This window comes from Diorhabda carinulata, chromosome 9 (genome assembly GCF_026250575.1).
Source record: "Diorhabda carinulata isolate Delta chromosome 9, icDioCari1.1, whole genome shotgun sequence".
Lineage (NCBI taxonomy): Eukaryota > Metazoa > Arthropoda > Insecta > Coleoptera > Chrysomelidae > Diorhabda > Diorhabda carinulata.
The window spans coordinates 2896096-2921760 of NC_079468.1; the positions used below are offsets into that span (position 1 = coordinate 2896096).

General features: G+C 30.8%; 1 protein-coding gene across 9 annotated transcripts in view; it reads left to right on the top strand.

The window, feature by feature from the left end:
• The window catches only part of LOC130898106 (tyrosine-protein phosphatase Lar), a 524093-nt gene that overhangs the window by 481352 nt on the left and 17076 nt on the right, over positions 1–25665 (top strand). For 6 of the 9 annotated variants that reach the window (XM_057807152.1, XM_057807151.1, XM_057807153.1 and 3 more), the window contains 4 exons: positions 9050–9346; positions 23936–24075; positions 24135–24337; positions 24392–24525. In XM_057807152.1, coding sequence (XP_057663135.1) covers positions 9050–9346; positions 23936–24075; positions 24135–24337; positions 24392–24525 — 774 coding nt within the window. The remainder of the gene's footprint in view (positions 1–9049; positions 9347–23935; positions 24076–24134; positions 24338–24391; positions 24526–25665) is intronic. The other 3 variants (XM_057807155.1, XM_057807154.1, XM_057807159.1) reach the window with 1 other exon arrangement.

The following is a 25665-nucleotide window of genomic DNA, read 5'->3' on the forward strand; positions in this document are numbered from 1 at the left end:
CTTCATATGCCAACAACTGTCTTTTTCGTAGTTCTTATTACTGCATTTTATTTTCTTAGTAAATTTAGTTCTCTTCGCTGCAGCTTTTTAATTTTCCTATTGACATTTTTTCCTTCTGTGACCATTCCGTTAGTGGTAATTGGGAAAATATGATTTTCCTCTACTCATAGAAATAAAACTTCATAAAAATTGTTTATCAATATAGAAAGACCTTCTTTATGGTTACTTTTTTTATTCTGAAACTCTATCTTTAGATAAAAATTTCAAAAATGATACAAACAAGTTTTCAAGCCTACGGCAAATGCTTTGGTTCATATATTCATATATAAATGCAGCTTTTTTACTGGCAGTTTTTTCTCCTGTCTTCATCCTGTTAATGATATTTTGGAAAATGAATATTCATTTTGAACCAAAAGGGACTGGTTACAAAACTTTCTACAAATCCTTTATTAATACAGGAAGATGACCTTTTGAATAATGGGTTTTCCAGCCTAAAAACCCATATTTCCAGATCCAGATCCAGACCTTCAAAAAAGATTCTCAACAAGCTTTGTGATGCTGAAAACCATTTTATGTGACAACGGCTATCTTTTTCGTAGTTGCTGCATTTTATTTCCTTTGTAAATTCAGTTTTTTCTCTCTAGTTTTATCAATTTTTGTAATTACAGCTTCCTTAATTTTCCTACTGGCATTTTTTTTCTTCTGTGTCCATTCCTTTGGGGTGATTGGGAAGATACACATTTGCTTTTCCTCTACTCATAGGGATACAATGATAGATCTCTAAACTTCATACAAATTACTTAAAGAGACTCTTTATAGAGACCTTTATTTTTCTGAAATTGTATTTCTTCAAATTGGAGCTCCAAAAATGATAAAAACAAGTTTTTAAACCTATGAAAAATGTTTTCAATCACTCTATATATGTAATTGCAGCTTTTTCAATTTTTTACTATCAAATTTCTCTTCTGCTTTCATCCTGTTAATGGTAATTTGAAAAAATACCAGATCCAGAGCTCCAAAAAAGATTTGAAACAAACTTTGTGAGGTTATGCCAAAGGTTGTCTTTCTGTAGTTATTGCTGTATTTAATTTCCTTAGTAAATTCAGATTTTTTTCTGTTTCGTAATTGCAACTTTTTCAAATTTCTTACTGGTATTTTCATTCTTCTGTGTCCATTCTTTTGGGAAGATACGAAGTTGCTTTTCCTCTACATATGGGGATACAATGACAGATCACCAAACTTCGTACATATTGTTTATCAATACAGAAGGATCCCCTTTATGGTGACTTTATTTATTTTGAAATTCTATTCCTTCATATTAGAGCCTCAGAAATGATAAACACAAGCTTTTTCAGCCTTTACATATGTAATTGCAGCTTTTTCACTATTTTTACTAGCTGTTGTTTTTTCTATCTTCATCATGTTGATGGTAATTTTAAAAAGAAAAATTTGATTTCCATTTTAAACAGAAAATTATGTTACAAAACTTTCTACAAATCCTTTATTAATACCGGATGACACTTTTTCGATTAGTGAGTTTTTTATCCACAAAGACTATTTTTTCACATCTGGGGCTTCAAAAAAAATTCTTAACGATCTTTGTGAAGCTATAGATCATTTTTTTGAGTTATTATTATTACTGCATTTTATTTTCTCAATAAAACCAGTATTATATGTTTTGAAATTGCAGCTTTCCCATTTTTCTTATTTTTTCCCTCTACCTCCATTCCTTTGATGGTAATTTGAACGATAAAAATTTTATTCTCATTTTAAAATTATATAGCAGGAAGACATTCTGATATATATTCAATATCCTCAAATTTACACTTTAAATTATTTTTTTTCCAATTATTTCCCTGTTCTCAAACATATAATTAAATAACTATTTATTTAAGAAATTAAATGTCTTCTTAGTGATTCATAGTTCAAATTTATTATTGCCGAAGTAGTTTAAATAAATAATATTCTGAATATATTACAAATTTCGCCTGTTTTAAGCTGCCAGTGTATCTGGAATACAAATAGGATTAGAAATTCTTACAAAAAAATAACTTAAAATTCAAAGAGGATTGTTGCGGAATATACAAGTGTTTTGAAACGTTCCCTAATCCGATCAGAATATCTTCAGGTGAATTGAATTGCATTAAAAATTTGCATTTTTTTATTAGAAAACTTCTCACACTTCCTATCGAGTTTTTTTTTGCATCTCGGTTGATACTATCCTGTCTAACGTTATTTTATTATAAAATCCTTTCGATATAATAAAACGTAATTGTGTGTTAGTAGTCGTTGTCATTTATTAAGAAACAATGGAAAAATGGTATTCTTGATTTTTTCAAAATTTTTCTTTACTCGATTAATAATTAGGAAGTAAGTGAAAACTTAGTCTATGTAGCAGAAAAATGAAATTTATGATGGACATTGTTGATTTTTATGATCCTATAAGTATAAATAATATTGTTATTATATTTTTTAAAACCTTTTTTTTATTCATATACTCTCCGCATGAAATATTTACCAAAAAATCCGAGATTTGACAGTTTTTAGCCCCTTGGAGGTGATAACTACCTCTACTTTAATCGTAATTCATTCCTATGTTGTTCACTTTGACTTTATATTAATAAAGTAACGTTTCCGAAAGATTTCTTGACTTGACCATCCCAAAAATAGTAAATTAAAACTGTTTTCTTTTCTTCTGTTTTGAACTTTATAGAACATAGGATTGAATTAAGTCAATATACCACTGGGTATTAGAACTAAAACAGTTTCTGTACCGGTATATTATACCATTAAGTAGTTTCTGAAAGTTTATCGACTAGATCATCCCTAAAATAATGAATAAAAGCTACGATTTCACAAAAAAATTTATTTTTTTCTTCTGTAACAATTAATTTGAACTTTATAGAACATATGTTTGAATTAAGTCAATATACCGCTGGGTATGACAACTAAAACAGTTTCTGTACCGGTCTATTATACAGTTAAGTCGTTAATCAATTTTTAATATTACAAAGTTTACTTTGCTGACGTCTAATGAACTCTTGTTGTTTCGTAAAAAGATAATCCCTGTTTTAACTGCCCAATAAGTAAAAGTCAGTTTCATTAAACCGTTTCTCAAACATGCAATGAAAATTTTTATGTTATTTACACTACAAACTATAAAGACATCATCTTGATTTGAAACATAAAAATTTTCTGATTTACGGCCCCCGTAACGTTTTTATAACCTTAAAAATAACAAGATAAGTAATTGTTCATTATGTTGAACAATGTGTTTGAGTGGATAACAAAGCTGCTGATTATTTAAGGGTGGAAAGACGCTTTTGGAAATTAATTAGTTTTATTTCACGAATATTAGAAAGAAACTGTTTAACATTTGGTTGGTTAGTTTTCTTTTTCGAGTATTTTATTCCTTTAATAATTAGGATGTTGTTTTATCTGATCTATTTGTATCTATAGCTTGAATTGCATTAATTTTGAATATTATTGGATATATATTGTTCCAGGAATATTAATAAGTTCTTTTGAATGTCATTTTTATGTACCAAAAAGTTATTTTTTTAAATGTATCACTCTGTTTTAGTGTAATTGTCTAAACTATTGACTTATCTCATTATTAAGGAAAAAGGTTCCAATTTTCAATTGACTCCATGTTTTTTTGTGAAACTATTACAGAAACAGAAAAAAATTTTTTTTCTAAACAATGAGACAGATCAAAAATTACTAGAATGTTTTTGAATAACGGTTTAATTTTCTTTAATATTTGACTATTTTTTCAAAAAAATTATGTGTTGCTTAAAAATTTCAAAATACAACTTGATATTTTCGAAACAAAGGGACTGAGATAAAAAAAATCACCAGAATTTGCTTGAATAACGGTTTAAACTTAAACTCAAAATTTGACTATTTTTCAAAAAAATTAAACGTGTTGCTTCTTTAGAACAATTTTAACTGCGTTTTGCTCTAATAATGGTAAAACTGATCTAATACTTCTCATAAAGACTGACGTATTAATTGGGAGGCATTTTTCCCATTTAAATAGTGAAAACAAAACATATAGATGTGGGTATATCAAGTTATTAAATATTTTCATTCGATATAAAATTTTTCAATTAAATTCTTTTATTTATACTGTAAGATATTCAAAAATTAACAAAATTAACGTCATTTCCCTCCAAATATGAAATAAGTCAACTATTATCGAATGAAATTTTCACAATTTTCTTCTTCCTCGATAGATTTTGAAGAAAATTTTCATTTAATATCAAATTTTCTTTCAAATTTTTTTATTGTAAGGTATTCAATCAAAAATTAACAAAATTAACATCATTTCTAACCAAATATGTTTCAACTATTCTCGAATGAAAGTTTCACAATTTTTTTCTACTCCGATAGATTTTGAAGAAAATTTTCATTTGATATTAAATTTACCCCCCGTTACTTATACAATGGATTCGTAAACGATATAAAAAATATTTATTATCGAATTGAATAAGTTTTCACTTACCCCTAAGAATCTCATTACACCCTTATACGCAAAGTGGTGTAGGTATAATTTCCATACATTATTTTTTTTGTTACACAGTGTGTTCGTTGAGAATCATTCAAAACCTGAAAAAATCTCACAATAGCGACAGTTAGGGAAATTATAATTTTTTTTATTTTTTCAATTGAAATTAGATATTCGACTAAATTTTCCTTTGTGAAAAAAACCTGAAAATTTGGAAAATTTTCTTCTCTGAATGAAAATGTCTTTGTGCTTAAAACAAAAAGTAACTTCAACAAATCACAAATTCAGTTTTCGTTAATTCTACTAAAATTAATAATTATATACAGTGTGGGATTTTTTCAAGTTATCGCGGACATACTGTACATTTTCATCACGTCATATATTTTTTTTGAAGTGTGTAAGTTTTACTAGTGAAAATACATTTTGGAATGTGTGCGGAGTGTGAGTTTTTTGTGTATTCTGCATTTTTGCATGTCAATATTAGTTTTCAGTGGATATTAATTTTTTTAAGAGCACTGCACAAATTCTTATGGAGACGATCAATTTATAATTATTTTTTTTTAGTAGAAATTTAAATGCTTCCGAATTAAATTATTGAAATATGTATTGATTACTCCATATTATTAAAACGGAAAAAACTATTAGACGTCACTATTTTTTTTTATTATTAAATATATATTAAATCAATAAGCATGGTAACTTTTTCCGTTTTAATATTTATCAAGTTTGAGCACATTTATTTTAATTTTTATTCACTATTATGTAGTAGCTATACTCACAATATTTTAATATCCACTTCAAACCTGATTTAATATCAATAAATAAAACAGTAAGTCCTCAAAATCAATATATACCTATTTGGCTTGGCTTCGGAGATGTTACGGAAAAGCTTTTTGCTATTCGAACCCTAAATATCAGTTCTAATTTTTTGTTTTATGTTTCATAGTTAATAACCGAATTTTTTCTCAAAGTAGATCATTAAACATACAAAACTAGTTTCACCTTACAATAGATGCACAAAATCACCGTTGGGTTCCACAAGATGTCACATAAAGTATAGAAAATTCCTTCCAAATCCACTTTTTCTTCATTTAATGCAATTTTTATTTGAAATATTTGAAATACGTCGACTATTATAGAATGAAATTTTCACTATTTTCCTCTTTTTCAGATAAATTTTACTAAATATTTTCATTCGATATCAGACTTTTCACTTGAATTTTTTTATTTATACTGTAAGGTATTCAAAAATTAACTACATTTCTAACCAAATATGTTTCTACTATTCTCGAATGAAATTCTCGCCATTTTCTTCTTCTCCGATAAATTTTGATCAAAATTTCAATTTGATTTTACATTTTGCTTAAAAATTTTCTTTTTTATGTAAGGTATTCAAAAATTAACCAAATTAACGTCATTTTTAACTAAATATGAATGTGCCAACTATTCTCGAATGAAATTTTCACAATTTTATTCTTTCCCGATAGATTTTGAGGAAAATATTCATTTAATGTAAAATTTTCCTTCAAAATTTTCTTTTTTATTTTAAGGTATTGAAAAATTAACAAAATTAACGCCATTTCTAACCAAATATGAAATTAAATTTTCATCATTTTTTCCTTGACCGATAAATTTTAATAAAAATTTCCATTTTATATCATATTTTCTTCTAAAATTTTCTTTTTTATTGTAAGGTTTTCAAAAATTAACAAAATTAACGTCATTTCTAACTAGATATCAACTATTCTTGAATGAAATTTTCACAATTTTTTTCTTTCCCAATAGATTTTGAAGAAAATTTTTATTTAATATTAAATTTTCCTTCAAAATTTTCTTTTTTATTGTAAGGTTTTCAAAAATTAACAAAGTTAACGTCATTTCTAACTAGATATCAATGTGTCAACTATTCTTGAATGAAATTTTCACAATTTTTTTCTTTCCCAATATATTTTGAAGAAAATTTTTATTTAATATTAAATTTTCCTTAAAAATTTTCTTTCTTATTGTGAGATATTCAAAAATTAACAAAATTGACGTAATTTCTAACCAAATTTGAAATATATCAGCTATTCTAGAAACACAGTTTCACCATTTTCTTCTTCCCTGATAAATTTTGATCAAAATTTTCATTTGATATCAAATTTTTTTTGAAAATGTTCTCTATTTATGTAATGCATTCAAAAATTAACGAAATTAACGTCATTTCCCTGCAAATATGAAATATGTCATCTACTCTAGAATTAAATTTTTACCCCTCTCTTCTTCCTCGATAAATTTTAATTAAAATTTTCATTTTATACCAAATTTTCTTCTAAAATTTTCTTTTTTATTGTAAGGTTTTCAAAAATTAACAAAATTAACGTCATTTCTAACTAGATATCAACTATTCTTGAATGAAATTTTCACAATTTTTTTCTTTCCCAATAGATTTTGAAGAAAATTTTTATTTAATATTAAATTTTCCTTCAAAATTTTCTTTTTTATTGTAAGGTTTTCAAAAATTAACAAAGTTAACGTCATTTCTAACTAGATATCAATGTGTCAACTATTCTTGAATGAAATTTTCACAATTTTTTTCTTTCCCAATATATTTTGAAGAAAATTTTTATTTAATATTAAATTTTCCTTAAAAATTTTCTTTCTTATTGTGAGATATTCAAAAATTAACAAAATTGACGTAATTTCTAACCAAATTTGAAATATATCAGCTATTCTAGAAACACAGTTTCACCATTTTCTTCTTCCCTGATAAATTTTGATCAAAATTTTCATTTGATATCAAATTTTTTTTGAAAATGTTCTCTATTTATGTAATGCATTCAAAAATTAACGAAATTAACGTCATTTCCCTGCAAATATGAAATATGTCATCTACTCTAGAATTAAATTTTTACCCCTCTCTTCTTCCTCGATAAATTTTAATTAAAATTTTCATTTTATACCAAATTTTCTTCTAAAATTTTCTTTTTTATTGTAAGGTTTTCAAAAATTAACAAAATTAACGTCATTTCTAACTAGATATCAACTATTCTTGAATGAAATTTTCACAATTTTTTTCTTTCCCAATAGATTTTGAAGAAAATTTTTATTTAATATTAAATTTTCCTTCAAAATTTTCTTTTTTATTGTAAGGTTTTCAAAAATTAACAAAGTTAACGTCATTTCTAACTAGATATCAATGTGTCAACTATTCTTGAATGAAATTTTCACAATTTTTTTCTTTCCCAATATATTTTGAAGAAAATTTTTATTTAATATTAAATTTTCCTTAAAAATTTTCTTTCTTATTGTGAGATATTCAAAAATTAACAAAATTGACGTAATTTCTAACCAAATTTGAAATATATCAGCTATTCTAGAAACACAGTTTCACCATTTTCTTCTTCCCTGATAAATTTTGATCAAAATTTTCATTTGATATCAAATTTTTTTTGAAAATGTTCTCTATTTATGTAATGCATTCAAAAATTAACGAAATTAACGTCATTTCCCTGCAAATATGAAATATGTCATCTACTCTAGAATTAAATTTTTACCCCTCTCTTCTTCCTCGATAAATTTTAATTAAAATTTTCATTTTATACCAAATTTTCTTCTAAAATTTTCTTTTTTATTGTAAGGTTTTCAAAAATTAACAAAATTAACGTCATTTCTAACTAGATATCAACTATTCTTGAATGAAATTTTCACAATTTTTTTCTTTCCCAATAGATTTTGAAGAAAATTTTTATTTAATATTAAATTTTCCTTCAAAATTTTCTTTTTTATTGTAAGGTTTTCAAAAATTAACAAAGTTAACGTCATTTCTAACTAGATATCAATGTGTCAACTATTCTTGAATGAAATTTTCACAATTTTTTTCTTTCCCAATATATTTTGAAGAAAATTTTTATTTAATATTAAATTTTCCTTAAAAATTTTCTTTCTTATTGTGAGATATTCAAAAATTAACAAAATTGACGTAATTTCTAACCAAATTTGAAATATATCAGCTATTCTAGAAACACAGTTTCACCATTTTCTTCTTCCCTGATAAATTTTGATCAAAATTTTCATTTGATATCAAATTTTTTTTGAAAATGTTCTCTATTTATGTAATGCATTCAAAAATTAACGAAATTAACGTCATTTCCCTGCAAATATGAAATATGTCATCTACTCTAGAATTAAATTTTTACCCCTCTCTTCTTCCTCGATAAATTTTAATTAAAATTTTCATTTTATACCAAATTTTCTTCTAAAATTTTCTTTTTTATTGTAAGGTTTTCAAAAATTAACAAAATTAACGTCATTTCCCTCCAAATATAAAATATGTCAACTATTCTAGAATAAAATTTCCACCATTTTCTTGTTTCCCAATAAATTTTAATCCATATTTTCATCTGTTATCCGTTTTTTCTTTAAATATTTCTTTTATATTGCAAGATATTAAAAAATTTAAAAAAAATGAACTGAAAATTAATTGAATCGCGATAATAAATTTTGTTTATCCGTAACATCTCTCGTTGGCTTGAATTTAACGCTGCTCCGCCGTCCTAGTACCCGGAGCCCCGCCGACCAACGTAATTGGCGAAGCAGTAAGTCCCACGGCGATCAAAGTCACGTGGGACCCACCGCCTGCGAACCGTACCAACGGAAATATCATTTACTACAAGTTGCAGTTCGTTGAATCTGACAGGTCTGATAGCGAAGCGAACGTTATCAAATTTAATGGTACCACTTTTGTGCTTGACGAATTAAAAAGATGGACCACGTACAGGATATGGGTATTAGCTGGTACTTCTGTAGGCGACGGTCCGAGTTCGTATCCCATTACGGTGCGCACACACGAAGATGGTACGTTTATGTCAATTTAAATGGTATCGGAATTCAGTCGGGGTTGTTTAGGGGTGGTGGAGTAAAATAGTACTGTTGTGGTGAATTATTTTTTCCATATAAATAGAAAAATTAAATAATTTTAGGATATGACTTGTCTACAGAATCATTTAAAATTAGAAAATCTACGAATTTTCCTTTAGTACTGATTATTATTAATTATTTACCTGTATACAATAGTGGTACTATACATAACTTAATTTTAATTTTGTTGTTTATTCTAAATTGGAATTTATGGAACCGTTGGTGGAAATTGCTACTGCACCATCTCTTATAATTACATTATCTGGTCCTTCGAGCCGTGTACGATCCTATGGAAGGGTATAAGGATCAAATAATGCAAAAGGGAGAGTTGGTACAGTGGTAATAAGCAGAGTATTCAGTATTTCTTCTGTTTTTTCTAATGAAAACCTCACGTTTTTCTTTTTTTATATATAATTTTTCATGTATTTGACAAGTGACATAACTGGATTTAATCGGATCTAAGTTGAAGTAAAAGAATTAGTAAAAACGTTGTAAAATGAGTCATATGCTAAAATTACAAATTTTTTTGAGAGGGATGAGGGATATTTTTTTCAAATATACATGTCTATAAGTTAATTGATTGATATTTTCATTTCATATTTTGTAAAATTGTTATAATTTTTCTTTCATCTTCAATTAGTCATGTATATTACAGAAGTTGGCGGGAAAAATAATACAAAACAAAATTCAAGAAAAAAAAATCACAATATCGAGTGAATATTTTTAATTTTAGCTGCCATTTCACAATTACCAACTTGAAAAAAAAACAATAGGGGTAAATCTTTTCGAATGATATAGACGATTTATATTTAAAACCCTTCAGATGGTGTACTTTAGGAACACTTTTTTTAAGGGACAAGCTGTAGATTGTAATTGTATATTGAAAATAATTATAGAACAAAATTGTGTGTCCTTATTTGATACAATTACAAAAAATTCTAATACGTGTCAACGTTTAAACCCAAAAGTGGCTTTTTTGAACTTAATTTTGAATAAACAAGGCGATTCAAGCAAATCTAGCATATTTATTACTCTTTATTTCGAATTAAACACCCTATATATTTATAAAAGCTCCTTAATGATCTTATTCAAACGAACGAACTGAAACAGTTATTAATAATTTCAAATTTTCAACCCCAATAGACTATATTGCTTATACTGTATCATTGAAATGATCTTCCAACGGTGTAAGGTCTGGTAATGTAGTTGGCCACTCTTCGAACAATCCGTTTCTTCGAAAAGGTTTTGTCTTAGTAATTTTCCCTAGTGAAACAATGAGGTATGGAACCTTTCCTACCATTTTCTTTGATAAATTATAGACCAATGATTGTGTCCAACAACTGCTCACTCACGTTTGCTCTATGTAAAGGAACGGACCTCATCTGGCCTGGCAAAGCCCAGAAATCGATTTGTGTTACAACTACATGGCCCGAAAAATGAAAATTTACTTTGTACGAAAATCATACATTTTTCAAAAATTCAGAATTTGTCATACTGTAATGCAAGACTTACTTCATTGACTTCCGCCGGGCGTACGACAGTATCCTCAAAGACCAACTGTATGAGGACCTGGTGGGTCAAAGAATCTGGTGTGTATGGTTAGAATGACAATGAAGAACGCCTCTGGCAGAGTGAAGGTATCGGGGTCTTCAATTTCTCACTGGAAGGTGCCTCAAGGAGCATCAGATCGAATCCCGGACGAACTATTTGCAATAGGCTCACACAGCATCTACATTATAAAGGAGATAAAGCCGACTGCGCCAATTATATAAACTTTTGATAATGCGAGCGATACACGACTTGATCAAAAAAGTATGGAAAACAAATATTATTCCAGTTAGTTGGAAAATAGGAATCATTTGCTGACTGCGCCAGTTATATAAGCTTTTGATGGTATACATCGTGGCAAACTGAAAGAAGCTTTGAGTAAAATGGTACTACCCACTAAACTGATCAATATGGACATGAAAACAATGCAAAAATCTTGTGTTGAATTTAAAATAGGTGGCAAAGTGATCATTTGGATATCAAATCTAGGGTTTAACAACAAGTAGGACATACATCTTTATAAATCTTCAAGTTTGAAGACGCCATGTTGTTTACTATATGTTTGGCAGCCATTAATAGTTTACCTTCGCAGTGGTCGACTAAATGAGGTGGTGATTCCAGAAATGTTGAAGAAAATCCTCAAAGCGTTACTGGAGAATCGTCGACTGGAAGTTCGTGAGCTAGCAGATATAGTAGGCATTTCAAAAAGCGCGGCATAACGCAAATGAACTGAAAATTCAGACATGAAAAGCTGTGCGCAAGGTGGGTGCCACGTGCCAGCTTTGTGAATATGTTTCCATCGTGTATGTGGTAGTTTTTCAAAGAAATAAATGATCATCTTGAAAAAAAAAGAAAAACTATCAAGGGCGGGTATAAAGCAACGTTTGAGCGAAGAAGTCGAGCGAAACTGACCGCATGCACCCTATTCGCCAGATTTAGCCTCCTCGGATTATTTTCTGACTTGAAAAAATGGCTTGGTGGTCAAAGATTCTCCAAGAATGACGAGGTGGTATCAGCAGTTAATGACTGTTTTGAGGAGCTTGAGAATTCTTGTTATAAAAACGATATCGAACTTATTGAACATCGCTGGGAAAAGTGCAAGGAGCTTCAAAAATTTTTGTGTTTTCTTTGTTGGGCCAGGAATTTCTGAAACTATCCTCGTATTCTTGACACTTTTACCATATACTGAGACTTGATCAATTCTTTGAAAATGTCATTATTATTCGTAGCCACGGTCTTATATACAGATCTGAAAACCGAGCCCAATTTCTATTCAGCGGCTGGATATTATTATTAGGCCACAATTTGACACCATCTCTTGATTACAACGCCGACCTGGCGGCCATAGAATGAAGTAATTTAGTACCCGTGAAATGAACCCACCCCGCTACTCTCGTTTCCAGATCTGTATTTAAGACTCTGTTCGTAGTTGTCACTTGATATAATTCGTTGAAATCGGGTTGTTGAGGAACTTGCAAACATATACAGGGTAGTTTATTGAAAGAAAAGACTATGACTTGCTTGTATCACCTCGCTTATTTTTGGATTTATTGGACTCTCAGTGTTTTTTTTTTGAATCTTTTAAATAAAAATAAATATAAACAATTATATTTTGGATTAAATGAATTTTTTTAACAAAATCTTACTTCATAAAACTTATATTATAATAAAAAATATTTCACTGTCTGAATAAAGTAAAAATTTGGAAAAAATATATTTATTTTCATGATTTCTCAAGTCTAATTTATTTATTACGTTGTTAGGCCACAAAATAGTAAAAAAAAAATAAAATTATGTTAATATTGTTCTCACTGTCAATTGTCGTTTTGTTTTTTCATAAATTTTGTGTTTAATCTCAAAATTTAAAAAATTCGAGGTGATTAACGAACAATTCGAAATAAAATTTTTGTTCCTAAAGTTTACAATCTTATCGTATCAAAATTGTTCCTCCTTGTACATCCTACAAACGTATTAGCTTATTCTAAACATTATTCCTTCTTCCTTTCGTCGTTTCCCATATTATTTATCTTGCAGTCGTTATTCCCTTTCTTTATTTAACCGTTTTTACTTTCTCGTACTTTTTTGGCATATCCTTAGTGGTATGTGTGACTTACGACATTTTTTTAACCATTGCAGCTCGCCAAAAAATGGATTTTTTTGATAAAACCTTTATATATTTTTGTGATTTTTTGCAGCCCTCTATACCTCAATTTTTGAGGGGGATATTTTGACTGTTTTGTATTCGAAGCACTCCAAATTGATATTTTTTGGAGGGTTTCGATATTTTTTTTTTCTAATATTTTCTGTCTACAAAAGCGTTTGCAGGAGACTGGATAAAGGTTTTTTTTTGAAACTTTTTTATGTAACTCGGTATATTTTTAAAAAAATTGAAATAGTTGTGTCTTTTATTTATTGTTGTAAATGTTAGTTACTCACGTTCACATGTAATGATTGCTTTTTGGTTATCACTCGCACCAAGTCGCATATTTGCAATGGCACAATTTTTTTAAGTCACAATCGGCACCATTTACTTAAATTTTTGTTTTATTAGCACTGGATACTTGTAACTTAGATAACGCCTTAAGTAGATTTCCCAAACGTTTTTCCCCAATAAAACTTAAATCTCCTTTGAAAAAAAAAATGTTATTTCACCTTTTTTATTAAAATAAAAAATTGTTTTAATACACATGGATATACGTTTAAGAACTATTTGTTACAAAATTTATTTATTTAAACCATTCAACTTCCTCAAATTCTTATTTGTTCCCAAATTAAATATTTCTTTGTCCACTATATCATCATATATACTCCTCACATCCTTTTAGAATGAAAAGTTCCTTCCATCTCCCAATCACCTTTAATTAAACTTGCTGTGTCTATTGATAGAAACGCAATATCATTGCTTTCTTATTTTCTTTCTCCTAAACCTCCCCTTACCATCATCCATTCTGCAAACATGATCTTTATGGCCTATAAAATTTCTTAAATAGCAATGGCTCTTTCTTACTCTCTGATCTTTTACCTCAAGCTCTTGCACATACCCATTCCCTCAAAGAACGATGCATTACGGAAACCCTTTCGTACCTTTCGTCAATCATCTTTGATTCTTGCTGTCCATCTTACTTCCTTGGATTTAGTGGAAGTCTGTAGATATTCTTTTCTTTTCTTCCTTGTAGTGACATTCACTTCCTTTCTTTTATCTTTTGTTTTGACACTCTCGATTGGCGTGAATTTTGGAAACCTTTGAAAAAGATTTTTTGCCCTACTCCACATATAGATATTCTTTTATGGAACCTTATCATTGCATTCTTCGGTTTCATGTTTCTCTTCAGTGTTTTGCTTATAACTAACTACCTCTTTTGAAAGTTTCAATCCACACACACTTATTCCAAACCTTACCTTTCCTAATATCTCCTCAAAGTACGATGCCTTCCAAAAACAACTTCATACCACGTATGTGGAGAGTCTATTTTTTTCTTCATTGTATTGCCATATTCGTTTTTCTTTTTTACTCTACTCCAGAGATAGATATTCTTTTATGGAACCTTATCATTGCCTTCTTCTGTTTTATGGTTCTCTTCCGGGTTTTTTTTCTTATAACTGACTACCTCTGATATTTCCTCTATAACATGCTGTACATTACCGTCCCGAAAATATCCTCCAACTATCGTCTATTTTGTGAATAGTACGATCTTCTATGCTCTGGGAAATTTCATAAAAAGTAGAGGCTCATTCTCATTCTCTAACCTTGTATCTGAACCTTCTGCAATCCAGAAACAGCTTCGTACTTAATTTCCTCAAAAATCTTTGGCTCTCGCTTGCCATCCAACTTCCGGGAGTTTAGTGGAAGTATGTGGATATTTTCTTCTTTTCTTTTTTCTTTTGTTTTGACACTTTTAAGTATTAGGTGTCAGTTTTTGGCATCTTTGAAGGGACCAATTCTTAGCCGACAACCATTACCGTATACCAGAGTCAGATAATCTTTTATGGATCATTGTCCACTTTAAAACTTTCTCTATATCATGCCTGATAATGCCTCTGCGAAAAACATCTTCTTATCAACCTCTATTCTGCTAACATTATGACCTTTTATGAAATTTGTAATGTCACTGTCCTATTGTCTTCATCGAAAACTTCCTCTTCTAAAAGTTTCTGGACACACATACCTCGTGGAATGTGAGTTTTAGAAGCCTTTGACAGATACAGACGTTATTTTATAGATCAGTAGAGCCTCTAATAGACGATTCCTCTTCTTTATTTGTTATTTTCTTTTTTTCTTCAGCTAGTCGTGGTTCACTTGGAAACTTTCTATAGTTTCTACAACTTTTGACAGTTCCAACTGCTCCAACATGTAAATCGAGATGTTTTGAATTGAAAATGGCTGATTTTAATTGTTAGATATGTTGATCCAAATCCATTAATCCATTATGCATCAAATTGGACCAACATTAAGATTTTATTTTCTCAATAGATTCGAATCTCTTTCTACTACTCATCTACATCATTCTCATTTTCAAAATTTTGCTGTTTGTATGTTTCTTCTGTTGCTTGGGAGCAATTTTGTTTTATTTACATGAAAAAACTGAGATTTTTCATTCGATTTTATTATAACTTCAGTTTTCTTTTACTTATATCCTTGTGAAAGAACAATTCAAATAAATATTTAAATTTATATCTGAAGGAACTCTACTTATACAAACCATTTATAAAGCATGTTACAACCACCAAAACCTTCCTTAAAATTAACATCAGAGATTTAAGAATAATCTCGATCGTATCCTGTTGAAAATATTTTTTTTTTTGACAGGATCATTATCCTTTTCTTCCTATCCATTTTCCTAAGGCTAATCAAGCACCTCACTCACAGTAGGTGATTTGCGGCACCTTTTATATCACGTTTTAATGAGTGTACTTCTTTATAAAAAAAACGCACCTTTTTTGACTGTGGTTGTGTGATTGTGTATAAAAAAATACGTTTTTTTCAAGGTTTTCAACACATTCCAACTAATTGCGCATTTTCTATAATTACATTATTAATTATTACATATATATATATATATATATGAGACGATAGATACCTACATCAATACTGTTTTCCTTTATTTCATTTATGGAAAGTCTTTCATATGTATTTGGTGTACTTTATCAAACAATAATCTGCTGATAATTTTTCTTTTTCCATATTTCATACAAAATCATTTATATGAGACTTCAAAGTAGATTAAAAAAAAACTATTATCACCTAATGGGGAATTTTGATTGATTATATTAATACATTTATTATATTATTACTTAAAAACAAACCCCCAAGTGGCAAAATGGCTTCTTGTTACTCAAACCTCAAACTAGGGCTCAATTTTTTCATAAATTTTTGCTAAACCATGACATTTTCATTTAAAACCAACCCACTCAAAGATAAATTTGCTTCTTCTTACCCAAATCTGAAACCAGGGCTCAATTTTTTTCCAAAACTTGACTTTTCATTTGAAACCAACCCCTATACTGGCAAATTTGCTTCTTCTCGCCCAAAACTGAAACTGGGGTTCGAGTTTTTTCATAAATGTTTCCCAAAATATGACATTTCCACTTAAAACCAACCCCGTCAGTGATAAATTTGCTTTTGCTCACCCCAATCTGAATCTACGGTTCAAGTTTTTTTCCAAAACTTGACTTTTTATTTATAATCAACCCCTTTACTGGAAAATTTTCTTCTGCTTACCTCAATCTCAAATTACGGTTCAAGTTTTCTCATAAATGTTTCCAAAAATTACACATTTTCATTTAAAACCAACCCGTTTAGTGATAAATTTGTCTCAAAACTTGACTTTTTATTTATAACCAACCCCTCTATTGGCAAATTTGTTTCTTCTTACCCCATTACCCCAAACTGAAACTGGGGCTCAGTTTTTCCATAAACTTTTCCTAAAATTTGACATTTATACTCAATACCAACCCCTTCAGCGACAAATTTGCTTCTTCTTACCCCAATCTGAAACCAGGGTTCAAGTTTTTTTATAAATTTGTCCCAAAACTTGACTTTTTATTTAAAACCAACCTCCCCGTGGCAAATCTGTTTCTACTTACCCCGATCTGAGTAGAGGGTTCAAGTTTTTCCATAAATTTTTGTAAGGGTAAGTTGGTAAAAGAGACAGAAGGTCCACTGTGTGAGTTTTAACATGTCTTGCGAGCAGACAAGATCCGGCTCGTTTGGGTTACCGGTCATTCGGGTAACGACGTCAAACTGGGATCAACAAAACCGCCAATGGACCCAGAACCCGTTTTGGTAACCTATCACATTTCTAAATACTCTGCCTATCTTACCAGCTAATTACTTCACTTTACAAGCGAAGATTAAACCTCAAACCTCCGAGGTTTAAACTTGTAAAGTTGCCTCTATTGGTTGGTAAGAGAGGCAGAGAAATCATCTATTTGTACGTTAGTTTGTGTTGCGAGCAGACTGCTTAGAGGTGTGGTAGGTATACCAAAAATGAGTTCTGGGTTCATTGGCGGATTTGTTGATTCCAGTTTGACGCCGTTACCTGAGCGTCCGGTCACCCAAACGAGTTAGAACTTGCAGTCATTATCGACTAGCTCTTGCAGGACTTACTTTCATTCCAGCACAAGCCTAGAGCACACGATTTTGGTCTTTATGGCTGTCTGAGTAGATAAAATGACTATGTTCTGTTGTTGTTTGTTTGCAGTTTAAATATTCCACAGCGTTATAATTTTTAGTTTTCAATATAAGAAAGAGAAACAAGCTGAGCAGTAAATTTTTATTAAGATAATTGTCTTGGAAAACTAGAATCTATTCTAATACTCTTGAGGTTCGAAAATTTTTAGGTTAACTTAAGATGGAGGTCATTTTGCTTAGTATCTGCTCCCTCTATATTCTAATTTCGTAGTTAATTAGACACACTCAAGTTTGACATAGACCGTTTGCGTTCAGTTGAGCAAGTTTGTTTATTATAAATGTTTATAATTGAATTTTATTTGTTGTAAAGTACATCTGAATACTTATGATACATTTTCTCTACGAATATCTATGAAAATATAGATAAAAAATTATTTCTTAATTGATCCATTTATTAATCTGACATTAGAAAATTTAATCGCATTTGAATACCAATACTAACAGTAGCTCCGTAGTATAAAAATAATATCCAGCATGAAAATTGAATTATATAGTCAGATATTTTAACTATAAAATTGTACATAACATTCATTTGAAGTACCAATTCATTTAAAAATACTTTTTTTTGAAATAATAACAACGATTCTTTTATTTAAAGCTAGTATAAAATCTCATTTGATTGCTGTGTATAGCTTTATGGTTCAAAACCAATTCCTCGTTAATGATAATTATTTAATTCACTTATTAACCTCTAAATTGCATGGATATTTAAAAATTTCAGTTGAATCAATCTTTTTTTCATAATATTTAACTTACATTGTCTTCAGTTAAAATTTGTTTGGTACCTTTCGTACTATAATCAATTTCATATTTTATTTCAATCCCTGTGGATAATGCGGAAAACTATTCACCAACAATTTTATAACTAAAATCACGTGATAAGCGTTTCTATATGTTTCTAAAGGGTTAAAAATAAACCCTAATCTGTACGCAAATAACCTTTTGGTAGTTTATCGAAGGAGATATATCTAACTCCTTCATTAAGAGTCATTTCCTGAACCTGGTGGAACTAGACATTTTCATATGGAATGTTTAATATCCAATAATGCTTGAACATTTTTCGAATTACTTCATATACTTAGAACTGCCGAGGAAATTAAGAAATAGGAATAAATACTAGAATGTGGTGAGGCTAGTGTCTACCACAATATCAAGAACAGATCATGACTTTTGGCCTCGAAAGCTGGATCATAATAGAAAGATTTGAAAATATAATACAAACAATGAAAACGAAGTACCTTAAAAAACTTCTGGGTGTAACAAAACCTGTAAAGAAGAGGCTGAACCGATACTAAAAATAATTCAATCCACAAAACTGAAATGGTACGACCAAAGAATAAGAGACAGGTCAAGAAAGGATTTGAGGCGAGAAGACGCGAGAAAAAGCTCCGAGGAAGATCACCAGCTAAATAGGATCGCTTTACAGAATAAAATTCACGCAGACAAACAATTAAAGAAGACAATAATGGTGACTCTGGCACAAATGTTTCAAAATAATCCATGGGACAAATTAACAAGCGAATACTTCACACCTTAGGGATAGAAAGGTTTTTTTATACTTAAAAACCATCCCCTATTTAGATATACCACTTCGAACCACATTGAGAGAACGTTTGGGAGCCAAGAAGCCACGAGAAAAGCTCAGAGGAAGACCACCAACCATATGGGATCGCTCCAAACAATAAAATTCTCGCAGACAAAAGGTTAAAGATAACAAAAGTGGCGACTATGACAATGGAGAAGAGAAAATGGTTATAACTAATGCACGAAACAAATAACCAATTGGATACTTCACACTTTAAGGATAGAAAGTCTTATTTCTATTTAGGAACCATCCCCTATTTAGATATTAGAACGTTGAGGTGTCAAAAAAATATCAGAAAAAGCTCTGAGGAAGACCCCTAACCATATAAGATGGCTCTATAGAATGGAGTTCTCGCAGACAAAGGATTAAAGAAGACAAAAATAGTTATCCTGGCAAGGAATAAGAAAAAACGGTTAAAACTAATCCAATCAAACAAATTAACAATTGAATACTTCACATAAAAACAATCCCTTATTTAGATATACCACTTTGAACCACCCTGAAAGGTCAAATAGTGAAGTTTTAGGATAGATAAAGAAAGAAGAATGTGTGGGAGTCAAGAAGACACGAGAAAAAGTTCTGAGGTAGACCAACAACTGAATAGGATCGCTCTATAGAATAAAATTCTCGAAGACAAAGGGTTAAAGATAACAAACGTGGTGACCCTGGTAATGGAGAAGAGAAAATGGTTATAACTGATGTACGTGACAAATAACCAATTGGAGACCTCACACTTTGAGGGTACAAAGACTTATTTCTACTGAAAAAACAACCCTCTATTTAGATATATCACTTTGAACCACCCTGAGAGGTCATATAGTGAAGTTTTAGGATGGATAAGGAAAGAACGTTTGGGAGTCAAGAAGACACGAGAAAATTATCTCTGACAAAGTTCAAAGAAGATAAAATGGTGACCCTGGCAAGGGATAAGCGAAAATGGTTAAAAATAATCTAAGAGACAGATTAGCAATCGAATACTTCGCACCTTAAGGGTAGAAATGATTATTTGTACTTGAAAACAACCCCATATTTAGATATACCATTTTGAAACAGTAGGAGAGATGAAATTATTTACTGGTCCGTTATATCGCTAGATATCTACTGATAGCTTCAATGGAACATTCTAGATGCAAGTTATAATCTGTAACCTATGTTTTTATATATAAACCCCATTTAAGTTAACCGCACCATCCTCAGGTAAATCTATTATTGTAACCATCCCTTAATATAACAACTGTATCTGTTTCGCTTTTATTTTATTTTTTTGGTCTAATACTGCTTTTGGTACAAAAATAAAAATATCCCTGTTATATTTTGAACATAAAACCAAAAAAAACTCATTTATACTAATGAGTGTACCGATTATAAAAAAAAAACCCGAATCCCTTTGAAAACATTAAAATTGTCCCCGAGAAATGGTGATGATTTTGCGATATCCTATAACCGTTTAATTTTGAAATTGGTTTATTTACAAGGTGTTTTATGACGACTACTTACCTACCCTAACATATTTTTTTTTCAAGCATATACGACATTTTTCGCTATTTTTGAATCAATACATGTGTGTGAGTATATTTTTTGAAAATATTTTTGAACCTCCAAGCATTTTTGTAGCGGAGTATACAGTTTTTTGACATTTTTTTTTTCCTAAACGATAATCAATCGTAACTACATTTTGCTATTTCTTCCCCTAAAATAATGCATTACATTGGTCCTACAGTTGCTCGCAGTGAGTACCGTTTTTGTGTATTTATTTTGTGGTAGTGGCACAAAATAGGCGACTTAGAAGTCATCGTACGCTTTTTTTTTTTTTTTAGAAAATGATCTTTTACCAAATTTTTTTTCGAAAGATCGTTTTCCTTCCAAAGAGGCTGGTTTCAAAAATGATGTTTTGTGTTTATCGGTGCATTAATTGTGTAAGGCTTTCGGGGCCTTCGTACATTTAGTCTACTAGGCCATTGTCTAAAATGATTATACGTACCTCCGATTGGACAACTAGTACGGTTAGCATCTTCAGAAGACAGAATCAGTTGAAGCAGCAAGCAACTTCTGAAGATGTCAACAGCATTAATTGGCGAAGCATCAAGTGACGACAGCTTATTCTGATTATTATGGGTACATTTTACTTAACGCCTACAATGCCACGTCCACAACTGGTGGGGGTCCACTAACGTCGTTGTGGGCGACAGTTCAAGGTGGAACGTGTTTCTTGAGGGCTGCAGACTTGATGAAAACTTGTAGTTCGAAATAATCCAACATAGTTGCAGTTTCGACAAAACTTATTATATCAACGTCTCGTTTAGGACTTCTGCAATGTTCATTAAATTTCAGTATTTACCAAGATCTTCAATATACTTTAGTACTTCACTTTTTTCGTCTTCAAAAAAAGTTTTCGAAGTTTCAATTCTCAAAAATGTCGTGAAACGATTCAAACACATTAAAACCTTTCAATAATTTAGCCATGTTGATAGATTGTTCTCTAAACAAAAGTATGTTGTGGAATTCATTTAGAGCTGCACCTAATTCAGCCGAAAAGTTCCAGGAAATATCACCGCATGTACTGCTTTCATTATGTCCGCGTTGAACCGATTCAAATACCCCACAAAAGTACACTAATATATTGGTTGATTATAATAACGTATCGTCCACGATACTTTTATATTATACCCAATTAGGGTAGTTTTCTGTTCTTACAATATAATCGTGAAGATCAATAAACAATTTTTTTCTAACATAACTTATATCTGGCTTCTATCTCCTCCAAAGGACCGTCGTTAGGCATTACTTCGTGGAGGGAGGATCTAGCTATTCAGCTCTTCCGTCAAATGCTTCCTTTCTCTCGTCCCTTTGTACTCTTCAACACCTCTGCTGTCCAGACAGTATCCGTTGACATCTTATTTCCACTTCTATTTCTACTGCAGCTTCCCAAGTCTAACGAAGCTTGCTTGAAACGCGATCATATGAAAAATACGTGCTCAGAACTTTCGTTGCTCCCTCTATATATAGGGCACTCCGGGGAATCATCATGATGAACATGTGAAGGTGTTGTCTGAAGCATCCGTGTTCAAAGAGCATATAGGTGAAGTAGTAATTCACCTGTACGTGGGAGCGGCTGAGAGGTGTCCACTCGTCTATACACTAGGGATCCAACCCTTCATGCATTTCGCTTTGCGCTGGACTGAAATCAGCGAACTTCTTCTTCATGTCACACCATGGGTTATAACATAGGGTGTCGAAAGAGCGCGCAGAGTACGTTCTTGTATCTCAGGTGGATTATTTAAGTGATCGATTTTACTGAGGTGTTTGTCAAGTTGTCAGAATGTTCTCTGCACCAATATTAGTTTGAAATTGTAAATCTAATGTATTATCGCTACGTTATGATGAAAACCCAATGTGTGATGGAATCTACAATCATTGTAAGCGTTAAGTGGAACGTACCCGATTTCGTAGGTTACTAGAGCACGTAAAAGTTGGAAAAGAGGATTTATTACACCTCCCCTGGCCCTAATAACAGCTTCCAATTGCTTTTTCATGGATGAAAAAGTTTCTTTACTCGATTTTGTTCGATGCTATCCCATTGAGAGCCATTTTGAAGTCCTGGCTGGTGCTCCAACTTTTCTCTTAAGCTCATCCTATAAATGCGCGATAGGATGTAAGTCCAGGCCAATTCATAGCCGCAATTTCGATATCCGTACGGAACCTGCAGTATGTGGTCGGACATTATCTTGCATTAGGATGAAATATCTTCTATGTATCGGTTTGCCGTTAATTTCAATAAAAACCAACACCGTTTTTGTTTCTATTGAAATGCCCGCCAAAACCATCCAAGAACTTACTTCCAAAAGCCACGTTTTTTTATGCAACACTGCGCGAATCGCTCTCAGTTCTCCAGGTCTTCTACACATTCGTCATCTTCTATCCTACCATTCAAGCATAGTTTGCTGGGGTTAATTTGGGGTCAGTAGTGAGTCTTTACGGCTCAAGGTTTGCTGACTTGAGTCTTCTTTTGACTGTCCAGCCCTTCACAGCTACTCCTCGTGTTTCTCTAAGCTCTTATTTGACTTGAACACCTTCGAGGACTCGATTTCTCAGCCGATGGCTATGAATGGATCAACTCCATCGGATGTGCACCTCTTTCTTCTGGAATCTCCATCAGTCTCTTTTGCTCACAGATTCAAATTTTTAGTTATGATGTTTGATTAACTGACAAAAAAAACCAAGTTTGGTATAGACCCTTAATACTAAATGTAATTTTCCAAATATTATAAACTGAAACATCAATTTTGAAACCTCCTTTCAACAATTTTGTTTTTGTTAAACGGACGTCTCTATTGAAATAAAAAACTTTACGCGATATTAACTTGATTTCGTTTATAAAAAAGAATTTTTTACATTTTTATGTGTCTATTTTCATTGCAAAAGCAGCTGATCTTTTCGATTTTTGTTTATTACTATTTTTTTCTGTAATTTAGTAGTCTATCAGATATTTAGTTGTCCTTTTCTGGTTCTCTGAGTGAGGATAAGGTAACTATACATGACAATGTGTTGGTATTCAAATGTTCCAGGTTTTCCATTGGTTTTGTAAACTGGTTTAAACATGATAATAATAATAATAATAATAATAATAACGTGTGATGTGTTGTTGCATGTTCAAAGATACTACCCGGGAACGTATCCCTAATAAATTTTTCATATTTAACAGTGCCGGGGGATCCTCAAGACGTTAAAGTCACTCCCATAAATTCTACGACTATCAAAGTCGATTGGAAACCACCTCAAACTAGAGATAGGAATGGAATCATCTTGGGATACCACGTACACGTACAAGAAACCAAAGAAGAGGTATTGTATATATTTAATTTTCCGTGAAATTTCATTTAATCATTTATAAATGGAATTAGGGAAAGAGTTTCTTCAATGAACCCATGAAATTCGACGTTTTTGGTGATTCTCTATTGGAATTGAACGTTACGGGTCTTCAACCGGATACCATGTACTCCATTCAAGTGGCGGCGTTGACTAGAAAAGGAGACGGCGATCGAAGCGCACCTGTAAACGTTAGAACTCCCGGAGGAGTACCAAACAGACCAGCATTAACTCTAAAGTAATTAGTTTATTATCTGTTAGTACCAAAATTATTAATTTATTTATTTCTTAGGATTATTGAAAAGGTACCAACAGTTACTATTGATTTAGAATGGACTAGACCTTCTCAAACCTATGGAGAACTCAAAGGTTATCGTCTTAGATACGGTGTTAAGGATCAGTTTTTGAAAGATGTTCCTCTTAAAGGTATTTAGTTATATTATTTATTGAGAAATTATTTTTTTCTGTACAGTTTTGTGACAATCTGTTTTTTTGGTCTATATATTTTAGTTTTTGTATTTTTCTCTCTATTCTAGTAGTTGTTGGATCGTGTGGAGTTGATTATTCATATTTATTCATTTATTCGGTAATTATTTAGAATTGGGGCAAAAATCGTTGCCAAAAAATTTTTCACGCATTTCGGGTTGTTTCTGAGGGTACAAATAGTAAATTTAATATGTCTCCCATACTATTTCCATTATTTTAGACATTACATGGTACAACTTACATATGATAAATCAATGAAACCTAACCGATTCTAAATAATTACCATCTTGGTTTTTTGAGGCTTCTACTTGTGGCAAAACACCGGATTTTTGAAATTTTAAATCACATTACATTCTGACATGATTGTGATTCATTTTTTGGTTAAATTCGAAACAAAAGTCATCGCTCGTTCATCGTATGCGCCAGATTTGGTACTTTGTGGCTTTTTTTCTCTTTTCCAAATTGAAAAACTCACATCTGGAATCGCGCTACGAGTCCTTTGGATCTATAAAACGTTTTTATGTGATTTTTTTCTCAAAATTTTGTTTTATTTGTGTAGATAAACATGAAAAAAATATGTGAACTGATTTTTTTCTCAAAAATCCAACGTTAAAACAAAGATTTATAAACATAAGGAATACTACTTGGTTATTTTGAGGCTTCTACTTGTGGCAAAACACCGGATTTTTGAAATTTTAAATCACATTACATTCTGACATGATTGTGATTCATTTTTTGGTTAAATTCGAAACAAAAGTCATCGCTCGTTCATCGTATGCGCCAGATTTGGTACTTTGTGGCTTTTTTTCTCTTTTCCAAATTGAAAAACTCACATCTGGAATCGCGCTACGAGTCCTTTGGATCTATAAAACGTTTTTATGTGATTTTTTTCTCAAAATTTTGTTTTATTTGTGTAGATAAACATGAAAAAAATATGTGAACTGATTTTTTTCTCAAAAATCCAACGTTAAAACAAAGATTTATAAACATAAGGAATACTACTTGGTTATTTTGAGGCTTCTACTTGTGGCAAAACACCGGATTTTTGAAATTTTAAATCACATTACATTCTGACATGAT